The 19,898-nt window shown below is 44.5% G+C and overlaps 2 protein-coding genes across 2 annotated transcripts in view; both read left to right on the top strand.

Moving 5' to 3' along the window:
- Positions 1-3,148, top strand: part of LOC122559238 (collagen alpha-1(VII) chain-like) — a 135,765-nt gene extending 132,617 nt beyond the window's left edge. The window contains exons 15-16 of the mRNA XM_043708619.1: positions 2,057-2,200; positions 3,111-3,148. Of these exons, the coding sequence (XP_043564554.1) occupies positions 2,057-2,200; positions 3,111-3,148 (182 nt within the window). The remainder of the gene's footprint in view (positions 1-2,056; positions 2,201-3,110) is intronic.
- Positions 269-19,898, top strand: part of LOC122559237 (collagen alpha-1(VII) chain-like) — a 262,907-nt gene continuing 243,277 nt past the window's right edge. Inside the window, exons 1-5 of the mRNA XM_043708618.1 lie at positions 269-579; positions 2,057-2,200; positions 9,591-9,713; positions 11,701-11,844; positions 14,595-14,717. Of these exons, the coding sequence (XP_043564553.1) occupies positions 9,668-9,713; positions 11,701-11,844; positions 14,595-14,717 (313 nt within the window). The 5' untranslated portion in view covers positions 269-579; positions 2,057-2,200; positions 9,591-9,667. The remainder of the gene's footprint in view (positions 580-2,056; positions 2,201-9,590; positions 9,714-11,700; positions 11,845-14,594; positions 14,718-19,898) is intronic.

Here is a 19,898-nt window from a genome sequence, read left to right as displayed (position 1 = left end):
CCTGCAGTCTTCTTCTTGCCCTCTCCGCCTCCACCCTACTCCGACCTATCACCTTCACCTTGACCTCTTTCCACCTATCACATTTCCCACGCCCCTCCTCCAAGTCCCTCCTCCCTACCTTTTATCTTCTCCTGCTGAACACTCTCTGCTCATTCCTGAAGAAGGGCATGTGCCCGAAACGTCGAATCTCCTGTTCCCTGGATGCTGCCTGACCTGCTGTGCTGTTCCAGCAATAAAGTTTCAGCTTTTACCTCAAGGGGCCCTTGCTGTCTACACAGCCGACGGCCTGTGGTGAAATTGCTAGAGTTCTAGGTAATCACTTTTCAAGTGCCTCTAATATGTTTACACAGCTGGCGGGCTGCGGGGGAACTCCTGCTGATTCGAGTACTTAAATCCTAGAAAGCTTACTCAGCTGACAGCCGGATTGCCTCTGCGTGGGGGTAATTACTTGTGTGCAGGTGCTTGCGGTTTATTTTTTTTATCTGAGAGCAGTGGATACAACAGGAGGCCGGATTCGGATCAGCTGGACTGCAATACCAGGAGCAACAGCTTATAAAATTGTCTGGAGAGATCAAACAGGTATGTTTCGAGGGTATAGTACATAAAACTACAACTGCACCACAGCCAACATAATATTGCATCAACAAAATAACCCTGTCTGAGTTGCCCCTCACTGAATCCCCCACTAGCAACATCTGGGGCAGGCTTACCATTGACCAGAAACTGAACTAAACCAGCCGTGTAAATGCTGTGGCTACAAGAGCAGGTCAGAGGTTAGAAATCCTGCAGTAAGTAACTTGTCGCCTGAAATAACTGCACCAAGGCCAGTATCCCATCACCAAGTCACCCTTTATTCACTTGTACACTGTACACTGACTGTGGCCAGCCAGTTCAGAGTCAGTCCTCAGCTGAGGAGATTCTCATCTCCTGGTTTTTTAAAAAATGTTTTTTTGTTTCCCTCCCACACTACAGCAGTAGTGCTCATATTCATCAGCACTTATGTTTGGGTGTGTGCAGGTGCAACACATAGGGAAAAGCACCAACTTAAAATAACTTTATTAACATTCTAGAAAAGACACCCATGTGCCCAATCCCCTGGTTATATTTGTCAGCTAGGGCATTCCTGATTGGCCCAGGTTAACAACCCCTGTCAAGGACCTCATAATTAACAAGATCCACCTGGCTCCAATCACTACACCTCCTGACTCCCCAAAGCCTGTCCACCATCTACAAGGTGGAAGTCAGGAGTGGGATGGAATACTCCCCACTTGCCTGGATGAGTGCAGCTCCAACAACACTCAAGCAGCTCAACACCATCCAGGATAGAGCAGCCCACTTGATTTGCATCTCATCCAATACCTTCAACATTTACTGCCTTCACCATTATCACCCAGTATTAGCAATGTGTACCATCTACAAGATGCACATTGCAGTAACTCACCAAGGCTCCTTTGACCTTTATTAGCTAGAAGGACAAGGGTAGCAGATAGATGGGAACCAGCAATTCATACAGATTTAACACAAGTCGCTTGCCTGTGTGCTCCAGCCCTCTAAAGCCCAGGATCCACAATGTTTTGTTCGTCACTTCCTCAACCTGCCCTCCCACCAGCAAAGATTTTGGGGAGTATGTACAAATGGTACATGTTCTTCCAAATGTCTCTGATCCTGCACCCGTCTCTGAATCATACCTGTTTTTTTTAATGAAAGCAAAATATGCTGGAAATCTGTAACAAACATAAAGTGCTGTAGAACCTCAGCAGCTTTGGCAGCAGCTGAGAAGAGAGAAACAAAGTTAGCATTTCCAGTCTTCAAGGCTTTACAGAGCTGAACTTCTTTTGTTCTTATTTATCCAGTCAACATGTATCACTTTACACATCTCTGCCTTAACCTTCGTCTGTCACATCCTGCATCTTCCGAAGGTACACACTGTCCATCTCATAGTTGATGGTCGTTCCAGGTTTTGTGTGCCCTGATCATTTTGAAATTGTGCCCAAATATAACCTAGTCCTTACATATAACTTGGTCTTTACATTTAACCTGGTCTTTTCCTGCTCAGGATATGAGGTAACCAGAATTGTGTCACATGACACAACAATATTTGACATTGACCGAGTGCAACAAGGGGGAACCTATTACATTAACGTGTCGCCACTTTCTGGAGGCAGAGAAGGAAATCCTGTCAGCATTGTGGTTCAAGCAGGTAAGCGATGGATTGAAACTGTGTTAACACTGAGCTTGCTCTTCTTAAGCGTGCTTGGGCAAATAACATTCAGGCTAGGCAACTTTCATTTCCAACAAGAGGGAATCTAACCATCACACCTTTACATTCAATCCATCACTGGATCCCCCAGTACCAACACCCCAGGGTTACCATTGACCAGAAATAGAATAGCCCTATTGGCCACAAACGCTGGTCAGAGGTTAGGAATCCTATGGCAAGTAACTCACCACCTGTCTCCCCAAATCTGTCCACCATCTACAAGACACAATTCAGGAGTGTGATGGAATGCTCCCCAATTGCCTGGATGGGTCCAGCTCCAACAACACTCAAGAAGCTTGATTGTCAAACCATCTAGCACATTCAACATTCACTCCATCCATCAGGTTAGCAACAGTTTGATACCAAACTGCAGCAACTCACCAAAGATCTTTAGACAGCGCCTTCCAAACCCATGGCCAATTCCATCCAGTAGGACAAGGACAGCAGGTACTTAGGAACACCACCGCTTACAGGTTCCTCTCTAAGTCACCCACCATCCTGACTTGAAAATATGTCACCATTCCTTCCCTTGTTGTTCAATCAAAATCCTGGAATTCCTTCCTGAATAGCATTGTGGGGTACAAATGGATTGCAGTGATTCAAGAAGGCAGCTCACCACCACCTTCTGAAGGATAATTAGGGATGAATACTGGCCAGCTAACAATGCCTACATCCCGTGAATGAAAAAATCATCCAAGTTGATCTCTTTGTATTTCCATTGCTTCTTGTAGTTGGGGAATCAGGATTATAATGTAGTCTTTTTATCTTGAGTAAGGCCAGGTTGCTCTGTCAGAGAAGGAGGGTTTGGCCTTGAGCCCTTGCGTGATTCCCTCAGCTGTTTGTCTTACAGCCATTAATAAAATGACTACTACGTCTGAGGATGTCTGAACTAAACAGGAAATTACAGAAATGGAGCAGCATTTGCCAAGACGATTGAAGTGCATCTTCCTTATTTCACAATGAAACCCTATAGATGCTCAACATTAGTAGCAGCAGTGTGTACTATCTACAAGATGCACTGCAGAAATTCACCAAAGATCCTCAGACAGCACCCATGGCCCTTCCATCGAGAAGAACAAGGGTAGAGTTAGGTCACATGGGATTCAGGGTGAGCTTGCCAATTGGATACATAATTGGCTTAATGGTAGGAGACAGAGAGTGGTGGTGGAGGGTTGCTTTTTGAACTGGAGACCTATCACTAGCAGTATTCCACAGGGATCAGTGCTGGTTTAGTTTGCCATTTAAATAAATGGATGAGAATGTAGTAAGCTTGCAGGTGATACCAAAATTGGTGGTATAGTAGACAGTGAAGAAGATTTTCCAAGATTACAAAGAGATCGTGATCAAATGGGGGTCAATGGGCTGAAGAATGGCAGATGGAGTTCAATCTGGATAAATGCAAGAAATTGCATTTTGGGCTTACACAGTTAATGGTAGGGACCTGGGTAGTGTTGAAGAACAGAGGGACGTAGGGGGTTCAGGTACATAATTCTTTGAAGTTTGCGTTGCATATAGAGAGGGTAGTTAAGAAGGCGTTTAGTACGCTTGCTTTCATTGCTCAGTCCTTTGAGTGTAGGAGTTGGAAAGTCATGTTGAGGTTGTACAGAACATTGGTGAGGCCGCTTCTGGAATTCTGTGGAGTACTGGGTCGCCACATAATAGAAAGGATATTACTAAGCTGGAAAGGGTTCAGAACAGATTTCCCAGGATGTTGTCGGGTATTGAGTTATAAAGAAAGGCCGGATAGGCTGGGACTTTTCTCACTGAATCATGGGAGGTTGAGAGAAGTTCATAAAACATGAGAGGTATTGATAGAGTTAATGGTAGTTGTCGTTGCCCTAAGATGAGGGATTTCATGATTCGGGGCACATTTTTAAGGTGAGAGGAGAGAGATTTAAAAAAGACATGCGAGGCAAATTGTTTTACAGATTGTGGTTCGTATGTGGACTGAACTTCCTGAGGAACTGCTGAATGTGTGTACAATTACAATGTTTAAAAGACATTTGGATAGGTACGTGAATAGGAAAGGTTTGGAGGGATATGGGCCAAACACAGGCAGGTGGGACCAGTTTAGTTTGGGATAATGGTCGGCATGGACTGGTTAGACCAAAGGGTCTGTTTCCGTGCTGTATGACTGTATGGCAGCAGATACATGGGAACACCACCACTTTCAAATTTCCCACCAAACCACACACCATCCTGACTTGGAAATATATCACCATTCCTTGACTGTCACTTGGTCAAAATCCTGGAATTCCCTCCCTAAGGGCATTGTGGGTCAATCTAGAGCACGTGGACTGCAGTGGTTCAAGAAGGCAACTTACCTCTACCTTCTCAAGGGCCAACTTGGGACGGGCAAAAGTAATGCCCACAAATGAATTTAAAAAATGCCATTGGGGTCTGCCAGTACCCCTCCGCAATTAGAAACATCCGTGTTTCTTTCTGACTGGCAGTTGTGGTGTCTACGGGAGACAGTCCATGTCTCTTTGTATCTCTCCATAAGGGACATGGTTTCACTTTGACCAGTGTTACTGCCCCTCCTCAAACATGTCACCTTCCCTTTGTCTGTGTGTTCAGCTGTGAAATAACACACTGTGAGGTGATGGGCAGGTTTGATGTTTTCTGAATCCCTGCACAGCGGCCAGAGTACTGGGAGTAAACAGCCATCGCTCTGAGGGGATTCCCCCGTAGGAGTGTGAGCTCTGACCCCATTTGCTCTGTCTTCCCCAGTGGGCAGAATGTTGTCAAGGTGGTTGGAAAGCGAGACCAGTTTGAGCAGGCATTCGGGCAGTCTTTGGATTTGCCTGGGCCTCTCCCACAGGCACTAATCGCAAAATCAAAGAATTGCACAGCACTCTGGGGTAAGGCGCTGCTCTGGGTCAGCAATTTGGAAGTTATAAAGCTGACCTCATTCTCTTTATGTCCACCTGCAGTATCATTCCAACACTAAGAGCCCCAGCCCCCTCACATAAACCATGTTGACAACATGCTGTGCCTGAACTCAGAGTATCATGTTCCTAGGCTTTAACTAATGGTCCTTAAAGGAGACCTCAGGAGGTAGTTGCATGTATATCTGTTGTGTATTGTTCTCCTGGAGCCCAGGTGGCTCATTTGCTAATACTCCAGCTTATCCATTGGACGGTCTTGGGCTCAAGTCCCACTTCAGGGGTGATGGCTATGGAAAATGATAGCGGCTGTTTGTGGTGTTTCTCTACCGTCTACATTATGGTTATCACAGGTAGTCAGGCTTTCCTTGAGTCAGGTACCTACAATTTAAAGGCAAAACACTGGGGAGGCTAGAAATCGGAAACAGGCACAGAAATTGCTGGAGGAACTCTGCAGGTCTGGCAGCATCTGTGGAGAAACAGTGTTAATGTTCTGAGTCAGGATTGTCTGTCAACCTCTAAAGTTGCACAGTGCTAACTATTTACAGAGCCGCAATGTCACTGACAGACACATATAGTCTGGGTACAGGGCTTAGTATATGTTACAAACAATTAGAACTGACACAGAGAGAGAGTGACTGAAGGCAAGGAGCGAGTACTGTCAGAGTGGAATGTCTGTTGTTGTGATACCATGGCATTGTCTGACTGGCCTGTTTGATCTAGAATCTGTGCCACAATATAAGGGCTATTCCAGAGCTTTAGTCAGGCTATTAATCAGCCCCGTGGAATCCTTTTAACACTTCACACCATCCTTCCTTTTGTTCCCTCATGGGACCTGGGGCCTGGCCAGCAATTATTGACCCTCCCTACCTACCCTTCAAAAGGTGGTAATGAGAGGGAGATCCTGCTGATGTACTTTCTGCAGAGGCAGAACGAGGTCACATTAACGCTGACGAGTCCCTGCACTAGCTCCTGCACACCCTCCACCTCACCACCCCCCTGCCATTTGACTCCCCTGCCCCACATTAGCCTACACAAGTTCAAAGGTTGGCGAACAAGTTGCTCTGTGTTTCGGATTTCCAGCATCCACAGTATTTTGCCTGTGTTGAACTTGTGCTATGTTGTCTGATTGACACTGACAAATCACTGGATGCATTACAGTGAGGCTCACAACGCGTCGCTCCCGCGTACGTCCATGTGGCATTAACACACCAGAGGTTTAGGTCCTTCCATGTGTGCAGTCAGACTTAATGTCTCCCCACGCACTGTGGAGTATCAAAGTCCACCTGTTACACTAACACTGCTGCCCCACCACCCAAGTTCTTACTGATGAATGATTCAATCATCAAATGCTGTCTGACTACAGGTACACAACACTGCACTAAATCAACAAATTATGGACCATTGACTGTCTGAAACATGTTGCTTGCAATCCTCAATCTGAATCTGAAACAGTAGCCTTTCAGCTGTAGATTTAAGTGCACTAGATCAATCATTTTTCACAGTGCTGAACCTTACTGAAGTCCTGCATACACAGACACACACACACTGAAGATCTGTGATTAAATAGACTGTGGTTTAGATATTGCAAAATGATTATTGCTTATTGCATTGATAATTGCAGCATGGAAACATTTCAGTGTGAAGTTTGTATTTAACATGGCACTAGTGAGGTGATGTTAATTATATACTTAACAGTAATTCTCAATGTCTTTTTAAAGAAGGAATTGTTCATTGCTCAGGATGAATATATCAGGAAATCCATAATAATTATTGCGACTGTGTTCACCATAACATTATGGAGTTGACAGAGAAAAGAGGAGCGACGGTGCCTATTGCAAACTTGGAACTTATTGGAACTAGTCCCATTGCTAAAAGGGGTCACCAAGTCAAAGCTTTCCAGCTTGCCCTCATCAGGACTGAAACACAAGAAAGGAGAAAGTGAGGACTGCAGATGCTGGAGATCAGAGTTGAGAATATGGTGCTGGAAATGCACAGCAGGTCAGGCAGCATCCGAGAAGCAGGAGAATCAACGTTTTGGGCAAGAGCCCTTCATCAGGATTTCCTGATGAAGGACTTATGCCTGAAACGTTGATTCTCCTGCTTCTCAGATGCTGCCTGACCTGCTGTGCTTTTCCAGCACCACACTCAACTCTGAAACACAACAAAACCAATTTTGGAAAGGGAACAGTGATTTATACGGCATGAGAAAGGGTGCTGATTGCTTGGACTATAGTTGGCGTGGAGTTTCCGCAGGAACTGTCAGTCTTTGGTAGCTGATTAACCTTACACCAGGGACGTGAACTCCGATTGGCCGGTGTGTTGCCATGGGCAATGAGGCAGCGATTGGTAACCTCCATAACCCTTTTCCCAAGGATACTTCTTGCCCACATAGAACAAAACCCTGTGTGTAAATATAGATGGCTTGCTGAGATTGTAAAATCATGAGGGGCATGTATAGGATAAATAGACAAAGTCTTTTCCCTGGGGTCGGGGAGTCCAGAACCAGAGGGCATAGGTTTAGGGTGAGAGGGGAAAGATATAAAAGAGACCTAAGAGGCAACCTATTCATGCAGAGGGTGGTACGTGTATGGAACAAGCTGCCAGAGGAAGTGGTGGAGGCTGGTACAATTGCAACATTTAAAAGGCATCTGGATGGGTATATGAATAGGAAGAGCTTGGAGGGATATGGGCTGGGTGCTGGCAAGTGGGACTAGATTGGGATATCTAGTCAGCATGGACAAGTTGGACCGAAGGGTCTATTTCTGTACATCTCTATGACTCTGACCTCAAGCATAGACATGACATGTTCCCTTTTCAGAATTCTGTCTTTATTGTCTTACACACAACTGAACACTTTTTCCCCATCACCAATCATCCACTGTACTTTGTTTTATCTATTTCGCTCCACCAGTACATCACCCAACTGATTAATTGACACGCAATAAGGGCAATACAGACCATCAAAGGGAAGGGAGAGCGGGAAGGGGCTAAATCAAAACTGAGTTGGAAGGGGAGAATGTTTTGTCCTTTGGGCACCGATTAAACCAAACTAACTAAATGCCAAATGACCAGTCTCTTAAAAGGCAACGAGAACAAAAATAAACTTTGCAAATTGGCAGTAAAAGCTTTGAGGCTGTTATGCACTTCAGAACCAATCAGCTGTGAAAGCCCTGCACATTCGGTAATTACCTATAATATACAAAGGACCATGGCCACTTGAGGGAGACAGGTGTTTGTACAGCTTGGAGGGCCACATGCTTTGTCAAAAATGGACCAAGGTAAGGAGGGAGGACTCTGTCAACTATGACAGCCAATATAGGGGATTGAATGCATACTGTTGACATCATTCTGCAGCATGCTGTAGCCAACTGAGCTACCCAAACCCTGCAGTCTGTCTTTATTTTTTTCCTCAGAGTGAACAAAACCTCTGACACTCCAGTTTTTTAATCTTTTTTTTCCCACACTACCACCTAACTGTGGTAGTACTTATTTTTTCCCCAGCACCCATGTTGTGTGTGTGCAGGTGTGAGACACAGTGAGAGACACAAGGTGCATGAATCTTTATTCAGTTTCCACCACCAGGAAGAAAGGAAACAACCGAGTGGCCAGTGACAAGCAGAGCCCTTCACATCAAAGGGCAATGCTGTGTGATCAAACAGTGAAGGGGAGGGCAGGGATTAAATCAAAATAGACAGTCTGTCTTTATATGTGTTTCCTCATTTCCCCTCCCCCCACCTTGTCTCAATCCCAACCCTCGAACTCAGCACCACCTTCCTAACCCAGCAACACATTTTCAGCTCTGATCTCCAGCATCTGCAGTCCTCACTTTCTCCTGTCTTTATATGTGCTCAGGGTACTCAATCTATCAATGCTTTTCAGCTGTGTGTGTCTTTGAGATTAGATTACTTACAGTGTGGAAACAGGCCCTTCGGCCCAACAAGCCCACACCGACCCCGCCAAAGCGCAACTCATCCAGACCCATTCCCCTACATTTCACCCCTTCACCTACCGCTATGGGCAATTTAGCATGGCCAATTCACCTAACCTGCACATTTTTGGACTGTGGGAGGAAACCGGAGCACCCGGAGGAAACCCACGCAGACACGGGGAGAATGTGCAAACTCCACACAGTCACCTGAGGGGGGAGTTGAACCCGGGTCTCTGGTGCTGTGAGGCAAAAGTGCTAACCACTGTGCCGCCCTGTATTGTTAACCTTAATAACACAGTTAAGGTACCTTTAAAATTCAAATCACAATATCTGACTGTATAACAGAACTTCTCCTGAATATTTATTTTGCCTAAGTAGTAACGCACACATTCGATGAATGAATAAAAGGACTCAGAGTCCATCATCTTGGTACCATTTGGCTGAATAGTACACTTGCTCAGTGAGTGAATCTTTCAAATATCTTTGCTTTTCTCTCCAACCTGCACAACCTAAGCTACAGCCATTGAGCGTGTGACAGAGCTCCGTGCCCTTGAGACTCGGAGTAATCTTATTCGAATAACCTGGCGAGGGATGCCCCAGGCAACAGCATACAAGGTCACGTGGAAGCGTGCTGACGGTAGGTTCCCTCACCTTCAGACAGCTTTAAGGAGGTATTCCTGCCCCTGATAGGCGCTACGTGAATGTAGCCTTCATGCCAATATTTGGCGCCACCTTCAAGGTTTGACTTGTTAAATGTGGCTCAGGTTGGTGCTGGTGTTGAGGGCATGATGTTGGTGCTATTTGCAGATACGATGGTAAACAGTGGGCCATTTTACCCTTTTGGGAAGATGGCATGGAATGGTCTTTGAAGAAGAACAGGGTGTGGGGGAGGGTGCGGGGCTGGTGGGTAGATTTCTGTGGTGTGGAGACCAATTTTTCAATTGTTCAACCAACATCACTAAAGCCGACAACCTGACCATTCTGTCAGCTCCACCTGTGGGATCTCGCTGTGTGCCTGTCAGCTGCCACAGTTCCTATCTTCCGTCAATGACCACACTTTGTAACGCCATTTCACTTGGAGGCACTATATAAATGAAAGTCTTTCATTCAGGTTGGGAGATAATCTACCCACCTGGGTACATTTTACTTTTGTTAATAATTGTTTGCTGTCAATATTTTTAAGGCAAAGGTTGTTAGGTTCCTGACAGGCAAGGGGTTGAAAGGTTATGGTGGATAATCAGTAATATGGGCCAGTCTGATGAGCCATGCTCTTGTTGGATGGCATAGCAGAGTCGAGGGGCTGAGTGGTCTACTCTTGCTTTACATTTGTATGGTCACTGATTTGCTGACGTTTAACTGCCTGCCCTCTGAAAAGGCCTTAGCAAGCCACTTCCTAGGGCAATTAGGGCCAGCAACAAATGGATAACCTTCCCAGTGACACCCTCATCACATATTAAAGAATTCACACTCGTCTGAATAAAGAGATTGCTCCCCACCTCAGTTCAAAATTGGCTGACCCATTTTGTGGGATTGATGACTTTGAAGAGATAATGCCTGTGATGTGTTCTGGGAGGTCCTGAGCTGCTGCAAATTGCTGTGATACATCGACATTTTTATTCCAGAGCTGATGGCCTATTGGTATTGTCACGAGATTATTTAATCCAGAGTCCCAGGTGATGTTCTGGGGACCTGGGTTCAAATCCCACGATGAAAGATAGCAGAGTTTGAATTCAATCTTTAAAAATCTAGAATTAAGAATTAATGGTGTCTGTGAAAAACCCGTCTGGTTCACCAATGTCCTTTAAGGAAGGAATCTGCCATCCATATCGGGTCTAGCCTCCATGTGACTCCAGACCCACAGCAATGTGGTTGACTCTTAAAAGCCCTCTGGGGAGTTATAATAAATGCTGACCTAGCTGGTGATGCCAGCATCCTATGAATAAATAATTAGCATTTAATTAATGACGGCAGGGTGGCTCAGTGGTTAGCACTGCTGCCTCGCAGTGCCATGGACCTGGGTTCATTTCCAACCTCACCTATGTGGATTAGATTAGATTCCCTATGGTGTGGAAACAGGCCATTTGGCCCATCACCGATCCTCCGCAGAGTAATCCACCCAGACCCATTTCCCTCTGAATAATGTACCTATCACTATGGGCAATTTAGCATGGCCAATTCACCTGGCCTGCGGGAGAAAACCCGAGCACCTGGAGGAAGTCCATACAGACAGTCACCCAAAGCTGGCATTGAACCTGGGACCCCGATGCTGTGAGGCAACAGTGCCACCATGCTGCCCACATCTGGAAGAGTTGCTACGTCCTCCATATGTCTGCGTGGGTTTCCTCCCACAGTCCAAAGATGTGCTCGTTAGGTGGATTGGCCATGGGAAATTGCCTAATAGTGTCCAGGAATTTTTAAATTAGATAGATTGGCTATGGGAAATGGCCTGTAGTATCCAGGGATGCATAGGATAGGTGGATTAGCTATGGGGAATGTAGGGTCACTGGGGTAGGGGATTGGGTCAGTGTGGACTCAATGGGCCAAATGGCTTGCTTCCATACGGTAGGGACTTTGTGATTCAATAATGAATGATTAACATTTCGTTTATCCATTGTTGACATCAGGAACTGAGGAGAGCCAAGTGCTGAGTAGTTCCACAAATGTATTTGATGTGGAACGCTTGCAGCCGAATTCAGTGTACGTGATTGGAGTTTCGGCAATGGTGGGAAACAGACAGGGGCCTCTCGCCACCGTCACTGCGAGAACTGGTGAGTGTCTAACTACCTCCATGGGTGATACATCAGGGCCAGGCCTGAAGGGTTGAAGAGCTGCTTGGGGTGACGTATATTGGTCTCCAATCTCTGTGGAGATATCGTCATGGAAATTACAGACATTAAGCATAAAGCAAGACACTGTTTGGTCCACTACTCCAGTGCTAGCTCTTTCAAAGAACAAAGCACTTTGTTTCAAGTTTCTGCTTTCTGTCCACTGCCCTGTAAGCTCCTTGTCCACAATCCTTTTTGAAATCATTAATGGAATCGTTTCCCACCACCTTTTCTGATAGAGCCTGACAGTTTGCATCATTTCTGTTAGGAGGGATTGGCATTTTTGCATGGAGTATTGGAGATGTGATCACCCCCTCCCCCAAAATGCAGTTAAAACCCCTTCCTCATTAGTAACCCTGGCCCCAAATCCCCCTCCTTCCAGCTTCCTGGCATTGAGATTGGCTAAGGACATTTTTCCAAAGAATTGAAATTCCAGGGAATTCCGAAGACTGCTGAGAGAAGAAATTCTCTGTCTCACCTTGGAAATTCTCCCCATTGTCTCACTTGGGATTGTTTCGAAACTGTGCTCCTGAGTTCTAGATTTACGAGCAACAGTAGGTGGGGTCTGGTCAGGTCAGGTTGGACTAATAATCCAGAGTTCCACACCATTGCTCTGAGAACGTTGGTTCAAATCCCACTACAACAGATAGTTTCATGGTCACTATTGCTAAAATTGGACTATCATTGATTACCATTAAAAACTCATCTAGTTCACTAATGTCCTTTAGGGAAAGAAATCTTACCTGACCTACATGTGACTCCAGACCAACAGTAATAGCATCGACTGTTAATTTCCGTCTGAAAGCTGTAGCAAACCACAAGGAGTAACTAAGGGTGGGGAATGTGTGCTGGACTTGCCAGTGTCAGTACATCCCCTGAACCAATAGTTTTTTAAAAATGTCAAGTTGTTTGGCATTATGATCATCTTTCATTCTGCCAAACCCCAGTGTACTTAATTTTTCCTCATTCCAGTAGATCTTTTCAGAACTGTATCCAATGCAGGTATCTCTTCTCTTCAATTGAAGAGTAAAGGTTTATGTATAGTTTTACGCTAAGAATAGCTACTGAGCATGTGCAGAAGGAGCTTTAATGGGATCGCATGGAGCTGGGACTCAAATTTGTCAGGTTCCAACCACATCCTTTTTTACTATTCCCAGTACGTAGCTATGTTCAGTCAAGCCTGTTGATGTCCACTTACCTAGGATCATTTAGCAGCACTTGCCACCTCTACCATCTAGAAGGGCAAGGGCAGCAGATACACTCGAACACCCACTCCTTGCAAGTTCCCCTTCCAGCAACTCACATCCTGAGTTGCAAATAAGAAACAAAGAACAATACAGCACAGGAATAGGCCCTTCGGCCTTCCAAGCTCGTGCCGATACATTACTGTTCCTTCACTGTCAGTGGATAAAAATCCAAGAAGTCTGTTTCGAACAGCATTGCAGGAGTCCCTACGACACAGGCAAGAGGAAGTATGAGATAATTGGGGATGAGACACTATAGGACGCACATCTCATGAATGAATACAATAGAAACTGCTGTGAGTGTAGACCTGATCATATAGAGTCATAGAGCTGTACAGTATGGTAACAGACCCTTCCATCCAACTCATCCAAGCCAACCAGACATCCTAAATAAGTCTTTGTCACATTTGCCAGCATTTGGCCCATATCCCTCTAAACCCTTCCTATTCATATACCCATCCAGATACCTTTTAAATGTTATAACTGTATCAGCCTCCACCACTGTCTTTGGAAGTTCATTCCATACACTCACCACTCTCTGCATGAAAACATTGTTCCTTAGGTCCCTTTTAATCTTTCCCCTCTCACCTTGAAGCTTTGCCCTCTAGTTCTGGACTCCCCCACCCCAGGGAAGAGACTTTATCTATTTACCCCCTCCATGCCCCTCATGATTTCATAAACATCTGTAAGCTCACCCCTCAGCCTCCAATGCTCTAGGGATAACAGCCCCAGCCTATTCAACCTGTCCCTATAGCTCAAACTCTCCATTCTTGTAAATCTTTTCTGAACCTTTCAACATCCTTCCGAAAGGAGGGAGACTACAATTACATGTCGCATTCCAGTAGTGCAATGACCTAAGTAAGAAGTTAACTATGTATGGTCTCACCAAATCCAGTACCGCAACACCATGGGCTGTGCGGTGTTTGTTTCTGATTTTTTGAGAGCAAACTGCAAAGTTTCTTGCCATCCCATTTCCGCTGAAGCTGTTTGGTCACAAGGGATGGTGGTATGAAGGTCCCATTGAGTTTGGTTGGAGCTCTGATTGTGAAAAGTCTTCAATCTCATCAAGAGCTAATACCACCCCCTTCCCATTCATTGAAGTCAGTGCCAGGGCCATGGGTATGGGTGTGTGAAATTAGCAGAGGATCATTTACCTTCAAGGTGAGGATTCAAATCTGACCAGACCGATGGATGAATCTTCTCAGAACTACCAAGGGAATTCAGTTGGGTTTGGTTCAATAGAGTCCCTGTTGACCATGTGCATTAACATTAACCAGAGTGAGAAATTTGACAAAGGGCTCTCTGAAGCAAGTTCTAAAGGCAATTGATACTTGAAGAGAGTAGACGGATAGAAAATTCGGGAAGAGTAGCTTGGTGGGCTGTATGGCCTTTGGCTCTTTTGAAATATCAGCTGTTTCTTTGTCTTAAAACAACCTTTTCTTTCCCAAGAATCGCTTGTGGGTCGTGTGACGAACCTTCACGTCATCGAAACGCAGAGCTCCCGGATTCGAGTCAGCTGGGTTGGATTTGCTACGGCAACGGCATACAGGGTCACATGGCGCCGTGCTGATGGTGGGTATCCTGTTGTTTTTGTTGTAGCGGGTTGGTCAATATCGTGAGGGTCCTGTGTAGGCCATATAAAGACCTTCAGCCCTGCAGTGGCTTGGCTCCGATTCGTTCGCTGAGTCACATCGGGTTTACAACATGGAAAGAGGCCATTCGGTCCAACTGGTCTGGGTTGGCATTTATGGTAGATGCTAGGGCCTCATCCCAAACCTGTTTAATCTAATCCTATTGGTACATCCTTCTATAATAACAAAACACTACAAGTGCTTGGAGTCTGGAATAAAAGTGCTGGAAAATCTCCACAGGCCGGGCTACGTCCATGGAGAGAGGAACAGCGTGACCATCGCAAACTGTATAATTTTGAAGTGTCATTTTTGTTTCAAAAACTCTATTTTTCACTCTTCACAGATGCTGATGGTGAGTTTTTCCAGAGCGTGTGGTTTTTCTTTTAGCATGACCTTCTGTCACTTCCTCCCTCATGGAATTATCTGTCACCTCCCCTCAGTGCTACCTCAGAGAGATGATGGCCTCATGGTATTATGGCTGGCCTATTCGTCCAGGGACCAGGTAATGTTCTGGGGACCTGGGTTTGGATCCCACCATGGAGATGGTGAAACTTAAGTTCAGTAAATGGTGACTGTGGGGGAGATTCCATCTGGTTCACTAATACCCTTCCCTGGTTTGACCTATATGGGAGTCCTGACCCACAGCAATGTTGTGACTCCTAACTAACCTCCGGGCAACAAATACTGGTCTATCCAATGACCCTCTAATCCTGTGAATGCATTTATAAAACAAAAGGCCTGACTTCTGAGGAAGAGGCCACTAGACCACCCCAAAGGTTAACACTGCTTTCTCTCTACAGATTCAGCCAGACCTGCTGAGCTTCTCCAGCAATTTTGTTTTTGTTTTTGATTTCTAGTACCTGCAATTCTTTCAGTTTTTGTTAACAAATAACTCACCTTGTCCACTGTATGGGAATAAGCCCCACATTTGCACACTGTCTATATGAAGAGGAATTTCTCAAGGCCACGTTTGATTTATTAATGGCTAAATTATGTTCATAGTTTTGGTCTCCGAAAGAGATGGAAACCTTTTTTTTACACAAACTTCTTTTTATTCATTTGTGGGATATGGATGTCACTGGCTGACCAGCATTTACTACCCACCCCTACTTGCCCTTGAAGAGACTTTAAAGTAGTTGCTACAACTGAATGGCTTGCGAGGCCATTTTACAAGGCAATTGAGAGTCCACCACATTGCTGTGGATCTGGAGTCACGTGAAGTCCAGACCAGGTAAGGATGGCAGACTTCTTTCCCTCCTGAAGGTTATCAGTGAACCAGATGGGTTTTCCAACAACAACAATGGTTTCATGGTCATCATTAGATTCTTAATTCCAGATTTTTTTTGTTGAATTAAAATATCCCCATCTGCCATGGTGGGATTCAAACCCAAGTCCCCAGAATGTTAACTGATTTTGTTAAACCCTTTTATTCCTAAAGACCTCTGTTAATAGTCTTCTTTTGAGAGAAAATTACTTCGGTCTGTCCTGCCTTTTCATACTGAGTATGTCCTCTGTTCTCATTTGAATGAGGGAATTGAATATTTGTCACCAAGTTTACATTGGGAAGGCAAGTGGTATGGTTGAGACAAAGAATCTACAGAGGGTTATAGATAGATTAAAGAGTCTACAGAGAGTTATAGACAGGTTAAGTTAGTGGGCAGAAACTTGGCATCTGGAATATGATGTGGGAAACGGTGAGGTTCTGAGATGAATATAGGAGCTGATTATTATTTAAATGGAGAAGGACTGCAGAAAGCTACAGAACAAGGGGATATTGGTGTCCTCATCCAGGCATGCTAAAGTATTAGTGAAACAACTACAAGGAGGCAGGGGGTATCCCATCACCAAGGCACCCTTTGTTTACATGTGCATTGTATGTAGGCTCTGAACAGCTAGCTCAGAGCCAGAACGTAGAATATCTTGTTTATGCCTGTCAGCCAGGGCTCCCTGATTGGGCCAGGATAGCAGCCCCAATCAAGGGTCTCATAGTCAGTGAGATCTATCTGGACCTGGTTCCAATCCCTGCAACTATCATCCAAATTCAATTGGGTAATAGAGGAGACAAATAGAATATTGGCATTTATTTCAGAAGGAATGGAGTATGAAAACAGGAAGTTGTGCTAAATCTATCCAAGGTACGAGTCAGACCAAAACTGGAACACTGCAAACAGTTTTAGGGTCCCTTATCTAAGGAAGGATTTACTGGCATTAGAGACAGTCCAGAGAAGGTTCACTTGGACTGATACCAGATATGGAGGAGCTGTTTTATGAGGAGAGGCTGAGTAGGTTGGGCCTGGAAGAATGAGAGGAGACCTTATTGAAAAGTTCTTTGGCGGCTTGACATGTTCAATGCAGAGAGGTTGTTTAAGCTTGAGGGAGAGTCTAGGGACAGAGGGCAGAACCTCACAATTACGGCTTGCACATTTAAGACAGAAATAAGGAGGAATTTCTTCTCAGTGGGTAGTGAATCTGTGGAATCTCTCAGAAACCTGCTGATTGGGTTATTCTGTATATTAAGAGCTATGATAGACAGATTTTTAATCAATAAGGGAAACAAGGGTGATTGAGAAAAAGCAGGAAAGTGGAGTTGAGGAATCATCAGATCAACCATGATCTCCTTGAATGATGGAGCAGACTTGATGGGCCACATGGCCTTCCTCTGCTCCTCCATCTGCTTCCATCTAGGTTACTCTTTGTGAATGCTCAAGGCCTTGAGTCAATCTGCCCAATATTTCTAACCATTTTCCAGTAACTGTTCTTCATAGATGAGCCTTGAGAGATCTTCATTATCTTTATAATTAATAAGTGTCACCTTCAGAGAAAATTGAAAAACTGAAGCCAGAATATGTTTTGTCTCGGTGTTGAGTCTTTATTGGTGATTCCTTGACCTTTGATGTGAGGATAAATTATTAAAACTTGAAACTCAGAGGGTTGGCAACACACCTGGGGAGATAGGATTGTTATGGTAATGTCACTGGGCTAGCAATCCAGAGGCTAGTGCTCTGGGACTACAGGTTCATATCTACCATAGCTGCTGGTAGTATTTAAATCAGTATTTCCAGTTTATAAATCTGGAAAATGAAGATATTCTCAGTGAGATAACTCTGAAGCTATCAATGATTTCTGTAAAAAACCCATCTAGTCAGAGCATTGAGTATGGGAGTTGCGTCTGTAGAGGACATTGGTTCGGCCACTTTTAGAATATTGCGTGCCATTCTGGTCTCCTTCCTATCTGAAGGATATTGTGAAACTTGAAAGGGTTCAGAAAAGATTTAAAAGGATGTTGCCAGGGTTGGAGGATTTAAGCTGTAAAGAGAGGCTGAATAGGCTGGGGCTGTTTTCCTGGAGCGTCGGAGGCTGAGGGGTGACCTTATAGGGGTTTATAAAATCATGAGGGGCATGGATAGGTTAGACAAAGTCTTTTCCCTTGGGTGGGGGAGTTCAGAACTAGAGGGCATAAGTTTAGGGTGAGAGTGAGAAGATTTAAAAGGGACCTAAGGGACAACTTTTTTACGCAGAGGGTGGTGCGTGTATGGAATGAGCTGCCAGAGGAAGTGGTGGAGGCTAGTACAGTTACAAAATTTAAAAGGCATCTGGATGGGTATATGAATAGGGAGGGTTTGGAGGGATATGGGCCAAATGCTGACAAATAGGACTAGATTAATTTAGAATATCTGGTTGGCATGGATCAGTTGGACGGAAGGGTCTATTTCTGTGTTGTGCAGCTCTGTGATTCTATGACTCTATAATTCAATAATGTCCTTTTGGAAAGGAAATCTGCCGACTGGACTTGGTGTGGCTGACATGCAATCCCAATGTGATTGATTCTTAACTGCCCTCTGAAAGATTATGCAAGAACCTAGTTCACAGGCATTAAATGCTGATCTTGTCTGTAATCTCCACAAACTCTGACGTACTGAAGTTCAAAGTCTAATTTGAGGAAGTTCTCCTTTGATGTTAAGAAGAATTCTCCATTCTCAAATTGGAGCCTTTTAATTATCTCCAATGTTGATTATTCCTAATATTATTTATCCCCAATGTTAATGATCCCTAATGTTAATTCTGCCAAATGTTGAATATCCCTAGAGTTAATGATCCCCAATATTAATGATCCCAATGTTGAAATCCCTAGTGTGAATGATCCCCAATATTAATTATCCCTAATGTTGAATATTCCTGTGTGAATGACCCCAAATGTTAATTATCCTTAATGTTGAATGTACCTAGTGTTTATGATCCCTAATGTTATTTATTACCAATGTTACTAATCCCCAATGTTAATTGCTTCCCCATTGCTAGCTGTACTTTCAGCTCCTTGAGTCCTCAGTATTGAAGAATGGGAATGAATTTGTTAATTTTAGTTTGAGCTTGTGGATAATCTGAAACTTGGAGACATAGTACTCTGTGAGGACAACAGTGAGAAACTCCAGAAGGACATTGACAGGTTGGTGGAGTGGATGGATAGGTGGCAGATGAGGTTCAATGTGGAGAAGTATGAAGTAATGGCTTATGGTAGGAAGAACACACTCAGACAGAAGGCAATAGGAGGTGCAAGACCAAGGGGACCTGGGTCTATAAGTGCACAGATCATTGGAGTAAAGAGCGCCATTAATAAAGTATAGTGTTCTCAGCTCTATGTAGAGACATAGAGTACAAGAACAAGGATGTTGAACTTGAATAACATACTTCTTAGACCTCAGCTGGAGTAATGTATAGAGTTGTGGGTGTCACATTACAGGGAAGATGTGGGCACACTTGGAGAGAGTGCAGGAGTGGTTTACCAAAATGGTTGCAGGGATGAGAAACTTCAGTGATGAGGCTAGATTGGAGAGGTTGGAGCTGTTCGTCCTCGAGAGGAGAAGGCTCAGAGGAGATTCGACAGAGGTTTGCAAAATCGTGAGGGCACTGGAGAGAGAACATAGAGAGAAACTAATCCTGCTCCAACAAGGACAAAGAACCAGAGAGCACGGAATTAAAATGATTCACAATGGGAGCGAATGTGATGTGAAAAAGAAATCTTCTTGCACTGAATGTGTAGCTCTGGTCTGGATTGGCCTGCTTAGAATTAAAGCTGAAAATGTGTTGCTGGAAAAGCGCAGCAGGTCAGGCAGCATCCAAGGAA

The sequence above is a fragment of the Chiloscyllium plagiosum genome, chromosome 18 (assembly GCF_004010195.1).
Source record: "Chiloscyllium plagiosum isolate BGI_BamShark_2017 chromosome 18, ASM401019v2, whole genome shotgun sequence".
In the NCBI taxonomy this organism is placed as follows: domain Eukaryota; kingdom Metazoa; phylum Chordata; class Chondrichthyes; order Orectolobiformes; family Hemiscylliidae; genus Chiloscyllium; species Chiloscyllium plagiosum.
This window is presented reverse-complemented; position numbering and strand designations above follow the sequence as displayed.